Source organism: Scomber japonicus, chromosome 10 (genome assembly GCF_027409825.1).
Source record: "Scomber japonicus isolate fScoJap1 chromosome 10, fScoJap1.pri, whole genome shotgun sequence".
In the NCBI taxonomy this organism is placed as follows: domain Eukaryota; kingdom Metazoa; phylum Chordata; class Actinopteri; order Scombriformes; family Scombridae; genus Scomber; species Scomber japonicus.
In genome coordinates this window covers 21364372-21380652 of record NC_070587.1, presented here as the reverse complement: position 1 = coordinate 21380652, position 16281 = coordinate 21364372, and the positions used below count along the sequence as shown (strand labels likewise).

The window sequence follows — 16281 nt, the reverse complement described above, 5'->3', positions numbered from 1 at the left end:
CACTGAGAGTTAGTGCGCTCCAGCTGTTAGGATCCAGTCGCTCTGACTTGTTGAGGACCCTGGCTCCCACTAGTGCAGCACACAGGCCCAGAGGTGGTGAGACATACAGCGGCTCGATGAAGGAAGCGAGGGACGGAAACAGATAGCGATGGAAAGACAAAGAACGAGAGAGAGAGAGAGAGAGAGCAGTGACTGAACCCTGCGCAGCTGCTCTTGTTCTTTAGGGAACCCAGCCGGGAAGCATCGCTCAAGCGCCTAATTCCACTAATGTGTGTAGTCATGCGATGTGCAGGGTGAGGGTGAGGGTGAGGGTGGGGGGACTGTTACAGCATCAACCCTGCAACTCTGTAGTCGTGGTTGAGAGACTGATAAGGGGGACCAGCCTGCCTGGGCGGCTGGCCTATGGCCACTGGCAACTGGGCACCGGGCAGTGGGCTGAGCAGAGTCAGCCAGTGAGACCCTAAGTGCTGATGCCCACCACCCTGATCAGCTACAGCCGCTTGAGACGCCTCTCAGCATGCCAGCACAAAGTAGAGGAGGTACACAGAGGCAGGAACAGACGGTGTGTGTGTGTGTGTGTGTGTGTGTGTACAGAGAGAAGGGGGGTGGGGGTAATATCTATATGGTTGACAGACTGGGGGACAGAGGGCTCAGGTGGTCAGAGTAAGGTGAAAGGGTAAAAGACTGAAAGTAGGCAGTCACACTGTCATAAATGAATATGAACACAACCAGCTGCTATGCAACTCAAATTCTCCTCCATGGTGATTTTACTGCTTTTTATAAATCTCTCTAATAAAGAGCGTTTTCACTCAGAGAGAAGGAGACAGGTTGAGGATGAAAGGTAAAATGGAGGGAATCTGATGACCGCCATCCACCAGGGGGAGCAGGTGCACTTCAGCCCACTCCTGGTTTGTGGGGGGGATCACTGACAAACCAGGGATGCTCGATTATGGCAAAAATCATAATCACGATTATTCTGGTCAATACTGAGATCACTATTATTTAACATGATGACTTACTGACTTTGGATGTATTGAATGGATTTCCTTGAATTGTAGATATAGTTATAAACAATTAAATTGATAATATGTGTAAAGAATATAAAAATGATAGATCAAAATAAATATCATTACAAAATAAAGTAGACCAACAAATTGGAAATCATATTATTGCTAAAAAGCATGTGATCAATAATAAAAATGATCATTCATCATGGTGCAAACAAGAGGTTTGACAGAATACTGACTTGTATTATCCTGCAGTGTGTTTACAGTAACTAGGTTAGTTAGTTTTCTCTAGAAAGTTGATACCATCATGTGAACAAGAAACACTGCATTCTATAATCAGAGTACTGGATCTTTCTGCCATGAATACATGTAACCAGGTTCCTAATGAACGTTTTGCAAGTAAACCTGTGCACAGTAACAGACTGCAGGAGGAGAAAGTGTGGTGCCGAGCAGCAGGATGAAAGGACAGATCATTACAAAGAGTGAAGCATCCTTGTAACTAAAATAATAGCACCCAAAGTCTGACTGAAACTAAAACAAAGTAGCCTTTAGATATCTAAATAAGTCAGCTTCCACCACTGAATACTTGACTGCTTTTTAAATTCAGACACATTGACGCTGTGAGGAAGACCTCCACCAGTCTGTCTGTCTCTCACTGCCTTGCTCTTTGTGAAACAGAATGCGGCACAATAATCTATTTATCTTCTTTTATCTTGTATTCGTAATCCTTGGAAGCAAAAAAATGAATTGTCAAGACACGTTTTGAAGCTTTGTGACCAGGTAAAAAAAGAAAGTCACATTCACCTGTGTTATAAGTCACTGCATAAAGTCTTTGTCAGTCACAGATTTGGCCACAAGACACTCAGTCATACTCTGGTACCCAATGATGGTTATATTGGTTTTAGAACTCAACTATCCACTTCACTTGGTGCTACTATTACATTATATTCTGAGTATAGTTATTTAATGTAGATACAAAAGTCCATATGAACTTGTCTGGGGTTCACCCGTGCAGATTATTACACAGAATTATGTACCACCAATATCTTGATAAACACTATATATCTACTATGTTCAAGGCTAGTCCCTTTTGAATGAAGACAGGATTGCTAAATTAAAGGAACGTGTGGATATAAAACTCCATCTTAAGTGACTTCAGCCTTGCTCAAAAATTGCAGCGAGGGTGTGCGCGTCTAATAAAAGCTCGATTCAACAACAGTAGGTGGCCAGACCTCCAAGATTCTGCCAAACACCTTACCTGATGTTGCCTTGACAGAGTGCTTTTGTAGAAAATCCAGGGTCTGAGCCAAGGCCTTTTTGTTACAGTGAGTGGAGAGCTCCTCGTTACATTCAAAACACCTGTTACAATGAGAGACGGTCACAGACACACACAGAGGTTTTAAGTTGCTGTGGGATTTAACTGCTCTCAAGAAACTAATGTTGAAATGAACTATTATTTGGAAACAGAATAACTAGGCTAGAGTGGAAAACCATTTATTAACACAAGAAAATATCATAATGGAGTGTGTGTGTGTGGGGGGGGGGGGTATATAATACCAGGTTATTTGTAAAGGCCTATTATTTATGAAATGAGGTAAAATACATTTTGGGAGCCATGATCAGGAAGACTTAAGGGCAACACATACTGTCAGTGTATGTCATGCATCAACACACACACACACACACACACACACGCCTATTGTTTTCTATGTAATCTTTCACACAGGAGGCGACATCACGCTGCCTGTCATTATGAACTGATACAGATTTGAGTGCAGACTTCCAGATCACAGTGCATGTAGTTTCTCACCAGGCCTTCCACGTGCTCAAGCTGATGGTGATGCAGTGAGACTCAGGATGGAAGGTTTGGTGGTGCTTGACAGCGTGCTGGATCCCTGACTGGTTACAGCCCTGTAAAATAATACATTTAAACAGCATAATTAGTTAAAACTCCTATTTAATAGGCACAAAAAACCCACAGACCACATGTGGTAGCATTTACTAGAGCTCAGCCATACAATCAAAAGCTACGATAATGATGTTTTTAAGTCTGTTAAGAATACACAAAACATACGTAGACATTCATATATTTATCTCTGAAATGGCTTTATGAAGGTTTATTATTATTATAACTAATACTAATAACTAATCATTTAGACTAATCAGCTTAAATAAATGTCACATTTTAGCAGATCAGTGGAAACATTTGTTTATTACATTATCAAACATATGTAATAGTGCTTAATAAATAGTTCATTAGACTAAATAGGATTAACCCTTACATACTGTTCATATTCTAACTCATAATTAGTCTTTACACCTATTCAAATTCATAAATTCCCCATCAGTCATTAATTAATGTTTGATTAATCCTCCTGTTTGATGAATCTTAAGGAGAAAAGACACTCACAATCACTATTGTATTGTCCGTGGGAACATTTTATAGAATATGATGCATACAGCAACATGTTTGAATGCTTTTAAAAAAAAAAAAATCCCATGTTAAACTGCATGTATAAAAATGTGTATCAGCTGCACAAGAAAAAAAATGGCATTTGTTTCCCATTTTGATATAATGTAGGTTACATTAAGAAACGTTTGGCTAAAAGAAATGTGTATATGGTGTTTTTACAGCTCTTAAATTTAAAAACAAGGTTAAAATACATATTTTCATTTTCATATCATTTTTTACTGATTCCATTTCCATTTTCCTTTCTCTCATTTTTTGGTTCTGTCTTTCTCATAAACAAACACAACCAGCAGAGTGACAACACATAAAAGTTGCATCACATTCCTGATTTTCTGTATTGCTGAAGAACAAAAAAAAAAAAAGTAAACAATTCACTGGAAAACATTATATTGTAATGTAAGTGCAGGTCAGATCTCCACTATATGTCTTACTGGACTACGCAGATCTGAACTCTACCTGCTTCCTCACACCTATAAACAGGAGTGAATGAATGACCAAATAAATAAAAACTAAAGAATTAAAAGACTGTGCTGATGTGAATTCCTAAGGCCCGAGGTCCAGTGTGTGGGCCTATAACAGATCTTACCTGAGAACCACACTTGAGGCAGACCAAGATGTCATGTGATGTTGCTGGCTCTCCATCAATCATGGTCCTTTCCTTTAGGCACTCAGAGCACATCAACCACACGCTGGACAGCACTGACTTCTTCACTGAGCTCAGGTCCACAGCCTTGTTCACATGCTGGCAAGTCAGCCCTGATTAACAAAAATGAATATGTTTTGTATTGTAATGATACATTTACCCTTCAATCACTTCTATAGACCAGTTTGAGATTGGGTTGTGTATTCTATTCATTCACAGTTATGGATATTTTACTTGTGTCTTTGGACTGGGTGACAGTGTATCAGGGTATAGCCCTGCTTCATAACCCCATACATCCACAAAATACACAGAAACACATATGATCATTTTTCAGTTGATGCCAAGTTGTATTTCAAATGCTGCAAACATCAAAGGGCAACACATGAGAAGACTGACAGATACAGATGAATAATTAGTGGACACTTTAAGACATAGTAACATACAACATAATAAATAAATATTTGACTTTATTATGCCTAGTGAGTCTCAAGACTTAATCCCATTCACTATCCACTATGCCAGTGATTCTCAAATGGTCTGTGCCACTCTGCCAGAGCGTCGCTGAAAAGTCATTTTATCTATTTCTTTTACAAATAGCTTTGTAGTTCATCACATAAGTTTATTTTACATCTGTTCCTGGGCAGATGGTAGCGCTGAGGATCGCTAAAGCTTGAAAGCCCCTCACAACAGGGGTGGAGCTGCTGCTAACTGCTGATAGCTGCTGTAGTGGAGATGTGTGTGGTGATAGCAGGGAAACACGCAGCTGCCAAATGGAGTGGCTGATTGAAAAGAGTAGCTCTGTCAAATGATACCAGTAAACGATATGTCTTCTGATAATGAGTCATAACTTCTGGAAAGGCTGAGTGTCTAAATTTGGAGTTCAATTGGAAGAGTCCACTGATAGCTCCAGCTAATGGTGCTGCTTCACAACACCAGGGAAGGAAGGATTCAGGAAGATTTTTTATTTTGTTCGATTTGACGGGGCAAGCAACTGCTGAGGGGATTTTCAGTGTAATAGATATGTTCCTATTCTATGAGAATTGTCCACAAACTCTCTCCCACCGTACAACGGGTGCTGGAGACGAAAGACTGTTACGTCCTCACGCAGACAGCTGCTCCGATGACTTCCTCGTGTCCTGTGCACGAGCATGAACGCCCCCCTCTTGCTGATTGGTCAGTGTTGTGTGGCTCACTACAAGCTACTGTGTTTACTTCTTTCTTACACTGTCTCTGTCCTTCTCTATGTGTGTGTGTGTGTGTGTATGAGTGTGTGTGTGTGTGTCAGATCTGTAGCATTTTCTTAAGGTAGTTTGTGTTTCTTGACTTGCAGAGAGAAGCCATCAGGTTCATGGACTGCCTCTCATCAGTGTCAAAACAAAGCAGTGGTTTGTGACTGTGGCAATGTTTCACATGTTTTGCAATCTACTTGATAGATATGTTGCAATGCAGGCATGTGTTCAGTTTATTATCACCTGCTGTTATTTCATTATTATATTTTTATCAATTGTTTCTTATTTACACAAACTGTTTCTTTTCCACAGTTTTATAAGTCATGATATTCAAGTCCCAGGCCAGGCCCATTTTTGCTCTCTTCAATGTTTGTATGATTTTACATTATTCAGTCTTTATCTTATATTAAACATCTTTATATAATATCTTTACTATTTCTCTTGTGTAGTTCTGTCACATAACTAAGACTATAAAAGTGTAAAACATAGGCTATGTCAGAGGGCATACATGTCAAGTCCAGCTCAAAATCAAAGTCAGTATTTGCCTCAGGGTTAGGCTTCCATGAGAGGGTCCCTGGTATAGTATCTGTTTTGTAAGGGGTCCTTGGCTGAAAAATGCTATACAGGACTACACCATATCAGTGCTGCTCTCAAACTCACAGCACTCAGTATAGCAGTCTGGTGCCCTGTGCTGCGTCAGTCACTTACCACTGACTTCATCTGATGACTCTTCATCACGAGGTTTCCTCGGTTTATTTGTCCGCTTAGTCATGTCGGCGGCTTTCAAAGAGAAGGGGTCCTTAAGCCGCATCTGGAGCTCTAGAGGGGAAGGTGGAGGAAAGAAGTAGAAGTCACAGCACGCGATTAAACCGTCTCAAAATACATGCATTTTAAAAAAGATACTCCACTGTAGCAACTAGTCTCTTACTCACATTATGGTTTTGGACAAAAAATCCAACCTCATCACTCCAGTCCTTTGACATAGAGAGATTTGTATACATGTTTAACTGTCCATATAGATAATGCATTTGTTTGCATTGATGTCTTATATATGTATGCATGCATGCATGTATATTCACATATTTGACACTTTGTATTATTATCATGTTATTATGAAAAGCACTCTGAACAGTGTTTGTAAGAAACTGTTATACAAATGAAATCTGAAGTGAATGATTAAGGTAAGTGTGTATACATGACTTTGATAAGCAGTATATATATTTAGACAGTGGCACAGTGTGTGTTGTGTTGGCTGATGTTTATATCATACAGACTTCAGCAAACATTTTTATCTCCACTGATGTTGCTCTGCCAAAACTGTACTGCAATAATCTCCATCTCTATGTTGTTTTATCAGTCTGTTCACCTTCACTCAGGTGAAATACCTGCTCAGGTCAACTGAGGTCAATTGACTGATTCAACCTGTAAAGACCACTGTACAGTATGTCCCACAAAACCCGTTGATTGATTGTAAGTTCACTTGTTGTTTATTGTTGTGCTGTGTTGTCCTAAAATGTTGTGAACTGTGTTTTTTTTAAAGACAATGTTTTCTGTACTGTTCACCCAATAGAAATGTGACCACCCTAGTCAGCACTTTAACCTCAGTCAGTACACCAGTTCAAATGCATTGTGCTGGGGATCAGAGTCAAAACAACACTAAATGTGCCACTGTCCGGTTCTAATGGCCTGTACACTGTATGTCAATGAGAATAACTATGGTCAGTCAGGTAATAGGCAATAATATATTAGAGAGAAATACCTAATTATGGGCAATAACACGGTTAAGAGGCCTCAATTATCCCGGACCATCCTGTTTAGTTAAACAAGAAAGGCATTCAGGTCGCTTATTAAATATGTTTTATAGTGCTTTTTCCATAACATTTAGAAGTGTTTATATGAAACGAAAAGCCGTATAAACTCACCTCTTTATTTTAGCTCCTATGTTGACTGTGTCAGCTAACCAGCAGCCAACAGTGAGATGTCAACTCTTCCTGGCTAGCAGACAAGCTGAAGTGTGTTTATTCCCACAACACACGAAGATACAAACGCATCTCCGACCACGACAAACAGTGACGGTGAAAATTAAACATGAGTCTAAAAAACGGTCTGTTTTTGCCCTTGACTTTTCTAAATGTTGACAGGCTTTCGGTAGCATCAGCTAGCAACACTCGTCAACATGTGACGCACTCGAAGCCTCTACGGCAGCTCTGGTTGGCCAAATGCTGCGTTCATAGTCAATCGGAAATCCCTTAAAACAGGCATAACTGCGGAGGTGCTAGACTTTCAAGGGGATTTTTTACTGTTTTAAATCTAAATACTTACAGCAATTGGTCAATTAGTCATTTAGTTAGTTGATATAAAATTGATCAGCAACTGAGCAATAATAACCAAGCACTTACGTAACATTGTAGATAAATATTTGCGTTACAAGGTGTTGATTTAGAATTTCATGTTCAAGAGGTTATCATTTATCCTCGTTTCCCATGACTATGAACGCCTCATATCTTATATCTTTTATAATACCTTAGTGTATTATTTTAGACACGCGGTGCAAACACAGCTTTTATTTGTTGATAATAGTCTTATAGTTGAAATACCAAATTCATTCATTTTTCTTTACGTTATAGAAAAAGTCATTGGTGAGCATTTTTGTCCTCTGCGTGATCCGTACTTCTGGTCAAGCGCAGGTCATTACTAACAGGGCGAGCGTAGGCTGTGTGTCTTATAACAGGTCTATGTCGCAGACGTGGTTATATAAAGAATAAAACAGGTTGTAATTAATCACATATGGCTCTAAGAAGGTGTTGGAGGTTTACAGCAGTCGTCCCGCGGCTGTTATTGGACAGTACCAGCCGTGCTGCGGCTTCTGTCCCCGGAGGACGCAGCTCAGTGTCCAGTCTAAATAACGCCTACCCCAGCTGTACAGGTGAGTTTAACACCTTTATTGAAGTGTTAGCTACGGATTTACATGCTCAGCATATCTGTACGAGTTTCAGCTCGAGCCTTTAAAATGCTTCATATATCTACAACAACGCTATGTTACATGTTTGTTTTGGTATCCTTCCAGTTCCAGAGTTGCTCCGCAGGTTCAGCTCAGCGCCACCTAGCACAGATGTGAGTTACGAGCAGCTGAAGAAGCTCCTGGCCAGTCGGGAGGCTGTGGTGATAGATGTCAGAGAGCCCTGGGAGCTGAGAGAGTATGGTTTCATCCCAGGGTCAATTAATGTGCCCCGTGAGTGTTGTCCTCTCCACCAAAACACAAACAAACTTGTAAGACAGTGCTGTAGATTAGTGACAGGTGATGAGGTGGGTCCACTATTAGGTAGATGGGCAGATAGGCAGATAAGTGAGGAGAAAGTGGATGTATAATAATCAGAAAAGAGGTGATTATACTCCTTATACCTGTGTTTACCTTTCATTACATCACTGCTGCAGACCACTGTAAATTATTACAACAGTTCCCAGAAACTCAAAACCCCATCCCTCCATGTTTTATATCATCTAACGGCACATATTTACTGCTTGTGATACTTAAACCTGTCTGTGCATTCTTGACTTCGCAGTGGGACAGGTGAACACGGCCTTCCAGCTGGGTGCAGAAGAGTTCAAAGAAAAGTATGGAGGTGACAAGCCCAGGGAGACAGATAACATCGTGTTCAGCTGCCTGGCAGGAATCAGGAGCAAGAATGCGCTCGATGTGGCCACCTCACTGGGATACAAAGAGTGAGACGTGTTTCTTTGACGTTTGGTGGTCAAAAAGTCCACAATTTATGACATCACCACAGTCATGCATAGTAAATGTTGCAGGAGGTTTATTGTTGAAGTTGAGCCTTATTTTAGTGTGGACAAAGGTTAGAGTAGCAGGATGTTTTTATGGCTGATTTTGTTCAGCTGAATCTTACATCTGACTTTTCTATTTTATCACAAGGCATTATTATATTATATTATTACATTATTGACCTTTTAGTTGCACACATATCACACATGCAGTGCTCTTTGGAGAGCTGCCACGCACTACATATCCAGAATCTAATGAGAAGTACAGAAAAGGCCACTTAATGATATATATGTTACTATGTGTTTTACTATGTGTCACCAGTGAAGTCAAACACAGTAACGGTTTCATCTCTAACGCAACTCTGTTTACGCAATAGTTCACTTACCATCTTCTCTTTTCTCCATTCAGTGTTCAGCATTATGCGGGCGGATGGCAGGACTGGGTGAAACATGAACAACATAACTGAACCAGGGATAACAGAACAAAAGAAGGAGAAGAAAAAGCGAGAATGCGTAATAAGGGGTCTTGTAAAGGATTTGTAAAAAGTTAATACATTTCTGTTGTATTATGATCCAGTGATTTTTGTTTTCCTCATCTGCGAATCCCAAAGAATTTTCAAACCAGAGGGCTTAACGCACATTAACAATGATTTATCTGCTGCTTAAAAAAAAATCTAATTTGTTGGGATATTACTTGAAGTTATTTGTCATATTTTTTCAGTATAGAGCCATTTACAAACCCTTTACAGCCTCTCAACTTTTTAACAGGTGACTGCTCTAAACCTTGCTACACATGAATACATAATGTGCAGAAAATGCTAATGTTCTAATGGTTTTTTTTTCCAGATTTATCTATGCAAATGACTATTACGACTGTGTGATTCTGACTTAAAATGAAGGCTTCTGTTGGAGAGGTCACTATTTCAAAATAATGTAAATATCACACACGATGTTGCTCATAGATGCAGCAGTTAATGTAATTATTGCCAACGTCATTCAATGAATAAATTATAGTTTTGATTTAAAATGTTTACTTTGTGATTTTTTTTATATAACTGTCCAGCTTGTTTATTAAAAACAAAAGAAGACAGCATTCATTTGGATAGTTTGTGATATAAATAGGCACACTGGAGGTTGCTGAGGTGACACACACTGGGTCTGAGATGATCTACAGTATTGTAGAGTCATGTCTAATATCCACCTTGTCTCAGTATGAATTTGCCACCGACCCTCCAGAGAACATTAATAGACTCCTTCATCATTCATGATAATTAATGTGTTTGTTTTCCACTGCACTGTCCTCCATGTGTGTGGAGGAATGCCTCTACTACAGCATGTGGACTATGGCTGTGGACCTTGCTCCTTCATAACCTCCACTTCTACAAATTAAGATGAAAGTCCAAACATAATTCATAAACAGTTATCTCACTCTTATTTACTTTAATCATAAACATTTTTTATGAATAACTCAAGTTCTCCACAAGCAGCTTATTAACACTGAGTCACAATTGATAATAGGAAACTGAACTCTGAGTGACTTTGCACATGCATGAGTAAATAATGTGGCTCAGAAGTGTCAACAATACTGGTATTTATATTAAAAAGGATTCTACAAGGAGGCAAAGGGAAGCATCTGAGCCTTTGAAATAATTATACATGTTAATTTTTGACTAAGCAGATCTGTGCATGGCTTCTGTATTGTATGTTCCTTTTTTGCCAGCTTTAGTGTAAGACCCCAAACCCTCTTTAACAGCCCAAAAACATTGTTTAATCACCATTATACACACTGATGACTGTCCCCACTCCCAAATACTGGATAAGTCTGAATCTGAATTCTAGACTAATTTTTGTTCATATGTTGTAACCCCCAACCCTAACCCTAACCCTCTGAGGCCTATTGACCCTACACATAACACCACAGTGGACAATAACACATGAGAATAACAATAGGAACATATATGTGTTCATGGATAGGCTTTATGACACAAAATATGAAACACTTCCATAACAATGCTTTATTTTCATTTCTGTATCAGTTCAGTTTGTATCAAAGGAAAGAGTTACCACTTCAATACTTTTCTATAAATTGGCTTTTTATGAGGTTCATAGGAAAAGGAAAACAAATATTCTAGGCAAAAGAATTGAAAAAGTATGAATTCAATGCCAACAAAACACTGGCGTTAATAGTAAAATCAAACATACGTTGGGTGGGGTTGTGATGGTATTTGTAGTGAGGACTAATAAATTACTTTGTGGATGTAGATTTTTCACATGACTGAAAGATTCCACCGCTCACCAAAACGTACCACGCTGCTGCAAGGTCTGAGGTCAATGATAAGAAATAGATGCTCACTTCATCACTTCAAGTTACACAGAACAGATTCATTACTAGCATTTTAAAAGTTGGGTTTTATGTGTTAAATGTGTTGGAAATAAAACAATCATTTAAGCTTTTGGGCAGATTTAAATCTACGTTTTGGTTATTCTTTGGTTTTCTGTGTGTGTGTGTGTGTGTGTGTGTGTGTGTGTGTGTGTGTGTGTGTGTGTGTGTGTGTGTGTGTGTGTGTGTGTGTGTGTGTGTGTGTGTGTGTGTCCTTAGGTATTTTATAATGGTTGGGTTAATGTTGCTGGGATTTACTTTTTACAATAATTGGTATTATATTAGGCATTATTAACTGACCTTTGACCAAGTAGCCCTGTAGGTGCCAATGAAGACTTGCCCTGACCACTGTTTTCTCCCCTCATATCACTGTGCCATGTCAAGCGTAAACTCCAGACTACAACTCCCCCCTCTTCACCCTCCCCTTCCTCCTGCTTTAACCTCAGAAGCAGTTAATTCCATTTTCTTTTTTTCCCTGCATACTCCAGTTTTAATATGCTGAAAACAGACCAGACTAATAAGTAGCCTACTAATTTATGTCAAATCTTGCCAGGGCTCTTTGTTCATCCACAGCCCCTCATCAGGTCACCCTCCAGCTTCTGCTCGGCATTCAATTAAAAGTCCCTCGTCCCATCAGAGCAGATCACATCAGAGCTGCACCTACTGGCTGCTGTGACTGACCAGACCCTGCCTGCCTGCCTGAGTGCTCGTCTGTCTGCTGCCCAGCGCTGCAGTAGACACTGAGGTGGTGGGTGTGCTGTAACCCTCTGTAACCCTAGCAAAGCCTATTACGGTCTAGATAAAGCATCACTCTGTATTTTGCAGAGAGGCTAATGGGTGAACGTTGCATACATAGTACATGATGCCGTCAGCCACTGTCGCAGCCCAGCTCTGCTCCTCACAAGCTGCTGACAGATATCTGAGCAGCGGGTCAAGCCTGCGTTGGTGCAGAGGTTCAAGATTCCACAGGTGTTGACTCATGAACCGGGTAGTGTTGGACAGAGCAGGGGCTCGGCTTGAAATGGGCAGTATAAAACCTGAGAGTGAGCTGACAATCAGGGAGTGCAAACCAAGTGGAGCAGCAGTGAAGGGCACGGAAAGGCCCTGCTTGAGTATTTCTTCTTTTTTCCTTCCTCAGAGAACCACACAGACACCGTTCCCACCATGAGCCGCAGCCCAGAGAGGATCTCTTCCTACCGCCGTCACTTTGAGGACAGCAGCATCTCGTCCTACCAGGTCAGGGTGTCCAGCCCGTCCCCAACCAGGAGAGAGTCCAGGCGTTCATCCGCTGGCTACTCCTGCCGAGCCGGGGCCGGCGGAGGCATGCGTGTTGAGTCAGTGGGACGTAGGACAGTGTCAGCTGCACGCAGGTCTCGCATGACTGGAGCAGGGTAAGCTGTGTCAGCATATAGACAGATGTAAGGTTGAAAGATGAGTATAACGATGATGTGGAGGACTTGTTTCCTAATAGAATGCAGAACTTTGTACCTAATGATAATACATGCAAGAGGAGACAATGTTTAAACTTACAATCAAGATTCCTTAGATGTCAAGTTAAGATTTTAATTCAATTGGTTGCAGTAACATTTTTTTATGAGATGCCATCCACAAATGTGATGTCCGTGGCTTTTGGGTGAATCTGTATTGGTATGTGTCTGCAGTGTGGGAGCAGGAGCCATGGTGTGTGTTGGGCCCAGTGGAGAACCTGCCATGGATCTGGATGTGGCTGCAGCTGAGAACAAGGAATACCGCAGCACCCGCACCAATGAAAGACAGGAGATGGTCGTCCTCAATGACAGACTGGCTGTATACATTGACAAGGTACCACAGCCTTAAGACTAACCATGTTTTATTTCTCCCATGTGCAGATAAATGTGCAGATGAATGTATTTTGTCAGGATCAGCTAAAACTGGGGGCATATTATTCTCACCTCTGTAAGCACATATTGTGGTGTCTGCTTCAGGCACGTTTGAAGTATCTCAGCGGAGGTTTTCTCATCTTTACAGGTTCGATCACTTGAGCAGCAGAACAAGCTACTGGAGACAGAGATCTCGGCCTACCAGAACAAGTTTGAGAAGCCATCAGGTCTGCGCCTCATGTATGAGGAACAGCTGAGGGAGCTGAGAAAGATTGCCGAGCAGATGAGAGTTCAGCGGGTGAGACAGAATCATCCAAGTTGCACATCTCTTCTGCTTCTATTTTTTACATTTCAGATGCTCAACAGAGCATGAAGACTAAAATTCTTTGTTTCCGGCGAGGTTTACACCTCACTGAACTATAGAAGATCTATCCAAGCAACGATACAAGACGTCAACTTGGTGTTTTCAAGGTTCCTCACCTGGTAACAGGCTTATTTCTGGCAGGCAAATGGAGAGGTGCCTCAGCGTGTTAAGCTGTCATAGAGTACAGCTGTCCTCTGCGATGTTTTATGCACACATGAGATGGCTTTATTATGCATTCATACACACACACACACACACACACACACACACACACACACACACACACAGGAATGATGTTAATAGACAACATGCAAAAGAGGCTGATTTTGCCCACACACTTGCACACACCTCTTAATTTATTAGATGACCATATTACTTCTGGCTTTTTGTTTTTTCAGGACATTTCCCTGGCAGCTAAGGAGTCTGCAGCTGCTCAACTGGAGGCCATCAAAATCAGATACGAGGAGGCAGTTGAGCTGAGGAGGAAAGCTGAGGCTGAAATTGAAACCTTCCGTCCAGTACGTTACCTTTAATTACCCGATATCACCTTCTACTTATCAAACGAATCCCTGATACTAAATGATATGAATGGTGTGTGTGTTCTTCAGGATGTGGACAAAGCCACCTCCGAACGCATCGTCCTGGAGAAGAAGCTGGAGCAGCTGGAAGTTGAAATTGAATTCCTTAAACGCGTCCATCAACAGGTGGATAGCATCTTTGTGGAAGGATTATGAAAACACTTTGCCTTTCATTCTGATGATGACTAAAATCCCTTTTTTCTTTCCAGGAAATTGATGAGCTTCTGAAACAGATTTATGCAGCTCATGCCTCAGCAGCGAGCGCCTTCGCCCTTCCTGATCTCTCCGCTGCTATGAAACAAATCCAAACCCAATATGATGACATCGCAGCTAAGAATCTCCAGGTAAGAACTTTGCCTGAAGATGAACTCGAGCAATTAAGCTTTTGGCATTTCAGACTAAATTCATATCAGTGTTTCACATTTTTTAGGAGATGGATTCGTGGTACAAAAATAAATTTGAAGATCTAACCAGCAAGACGACGAGGCACGTGGACAAGGTTCGAAGCGTGAGAGAAGAAATCGCAGGCGCCAAAAAGGATGTGAGTATCAAAAGTAAAAATGAAAGAATGGTGATTTATTAACATTGAATCACTATATTTAACTTTAATGACGCAAAATCTTCCTCCAGATCCAAAACAAAGAACGAGAGTTGGATTCCATGAGGACCAAGAATGAAGCTCTCGAGGCCCGGATCCTAGAGATGAAGGAAAAATATAAGAAGGAACTGGAAGACCTGCAGGTAAAGACACACTTTGCTGTCCCAGGGGTGCACACCTGAAGTACTACCGAGTCAGTCATGAATATATACAATCCCTTTCATGCTTGCAGACACACAGCAACCATGACAGTTCATTCGTATAGTAATTTTATGGCTTTGTTAACCTGAAAAGGCTCGGATTGAGGCCCTGCAGCTCGAGCTGAAATCCACCAAGGAGAAGATCGCGCTGCACCTGCGCGACTACCAGGACCTCCTGAATATCAAGATGTCTCTGGAGATTGAGATCACAACTTACAGGTGAAAGGAAAATCACTGAAAAATAGATGTAGTGTGATGAAATTTATTCAGGCAACTGATTTGTCATTTTTGTGTTTTTTCTTGCAGAAAACTGATCGAAGGAGAGGACCTGCGACTCTCTGATATGATGCACACCATGTCTTTTACCAGCTGTAGCGCCATTGGTTCTGGCATGAGCTTCAGTGGAGGAGGCATGGGTGGCGCAGGTGGAATAGGTGGCGTTGGAGCAATTGCCAGTGGAGCAGGAATGGGTGGGGGCATGGGTGCAGGAGGCCTGGGTTCTGGAGGCCTGGGTTCAGGTTCAGGCAGCGCTGGAGGCAAAAGTGAAGGCGCGGGTGATATTGGAAAGGTTGCTGGCACTGCAGGCAGTAGCGCGGGGCTCAGTGGTGGCAATGGTGGCACAGGTGGAGGAATGGGCAATGGGGGTAAAGATCGTGGAATGGGAGGGGGAATCGGGGGCAGTGAGGCCGTGGGTAGAGATGATGTAGATGTTGCACTGTCCGGTGTTAATGGAGTGGGGAAGACTGGTGGAGGAATGGGTGATGCCAGTGGTGTCGGAACAGGGTCAGATGAACATGGCGGCAACCCTGATTACCCAGAGCAGGCGGTGGAACTGACGGAGAGGAGGACGGTGCTCATTAGGTAAAGGTACCATCGGGTAATGTTTTCCCTTTCTTCTCATTTCAGTATTTATACTACAGAAAATATAATCAGACAAACCTTTGAATAAGAAACAATGACATATTGTCTTAAAATGCTTCATGTTAGGGTTAGGGTCATCATGTAATTGCCTAGAAGTCCAGCCTGTTTAAAAAGTGTAACAACCTTCTTTTCCTCTCCATTTTCCTGTCTCCACTATACAGGACGGTCAAAAACGAAGATGACGTAGTAGAGATGGACCACCAGGAACAAACCTACACCATCACCGGTGCAGCCGATGATTTTGACAACGAATGA

The 16281-nt window shown here is 41.4% G+C and overlaps 3 protein-coding genes across 6 annotated transcripts in view; 2 read left to right on the top strand and 1 right to left on the bottom strand.

Annotated features, from left to right (window-relative positions):
- Positions 1-7502, bottom strand: part of usp45 (ubiquitin specific peptidase 45) — a 37005-nt gene extending 29503 nt beyond the window's left edge. For 2 of the 4 annotated variants that reach the window (XM_053327076.1, XM_053327079.1), the window contains exons 1-5: positions 7272-7502; positions 6058-6168; positions 4064-4233; positions 2818-2918; positions 2266-2366 (exon numbers count right to left, since the gene is read on the bottom strand). In XM_053327076.1, coding sequence (XP_053183051.1) covers positions 2266-2366; positions 2818-2918; positions 4064-4233; positions 6058-6160 — 475 coding nt within the window. In that variant the 5' untranslated portion in view covers positions 6161-6168; positions 7272-7502. Of the gene's footprint in view, positions 1-2265; positions 2367-2817; positions 2919-4063; positions 4234-6057; positions 6169-6281; positions 6314-7108; positions 7160-7271 lie in introns of those variants that run through there. The other 2 variants (XM_053327077.1, XM_053327078.1) reach the window with 2 other exon arrangements.
- A 533-nt stretch (positions 7503-8035) lies between these two features.
- On the top strand, positions 8036-10147 carry tstd3 (thiosulfate sulfurtransferase like domain containing 3). Its single transcript, XM_053326792.1, has 4 exons — positions 8036-8275; positions 8417-8581; positions 8913-9072; positions 9536-10147. Exons 1-4 carry the CDS (start codon positions 8137-8139, stop codon positions 9591-9593), a joined length of 522 nt encoding a protein of 173 aa, XP_053182767.1. The 5' UTR covers positions 8036-8136; the 3' UTR covers positions 9594-10147.
- A 2523-nt stretch (positions 10148-12670) lies between these two features.
- On the top strand, positions 12671-16281 carry zgc:172323 (uncharacterized protein LOC564165 homolog). Its single transcript, XM_053327300.1, has 11 exons — positions 12671-12897; positions 13168-13327; positions 13514-13663; positions 14128-14247; positions 14338-14433; positions 14517-14651; positions 14738-14848; positions 14938-15048; positions 15200-15324; positions 15412-15966; positions 16188-16281. Exons 1-11 carry the CDS (start codon positions 12671-12673, stop codon positions 16279-16281), a joined length of 1884 nt encoding a protein of 627 aa, XP_053183275.1.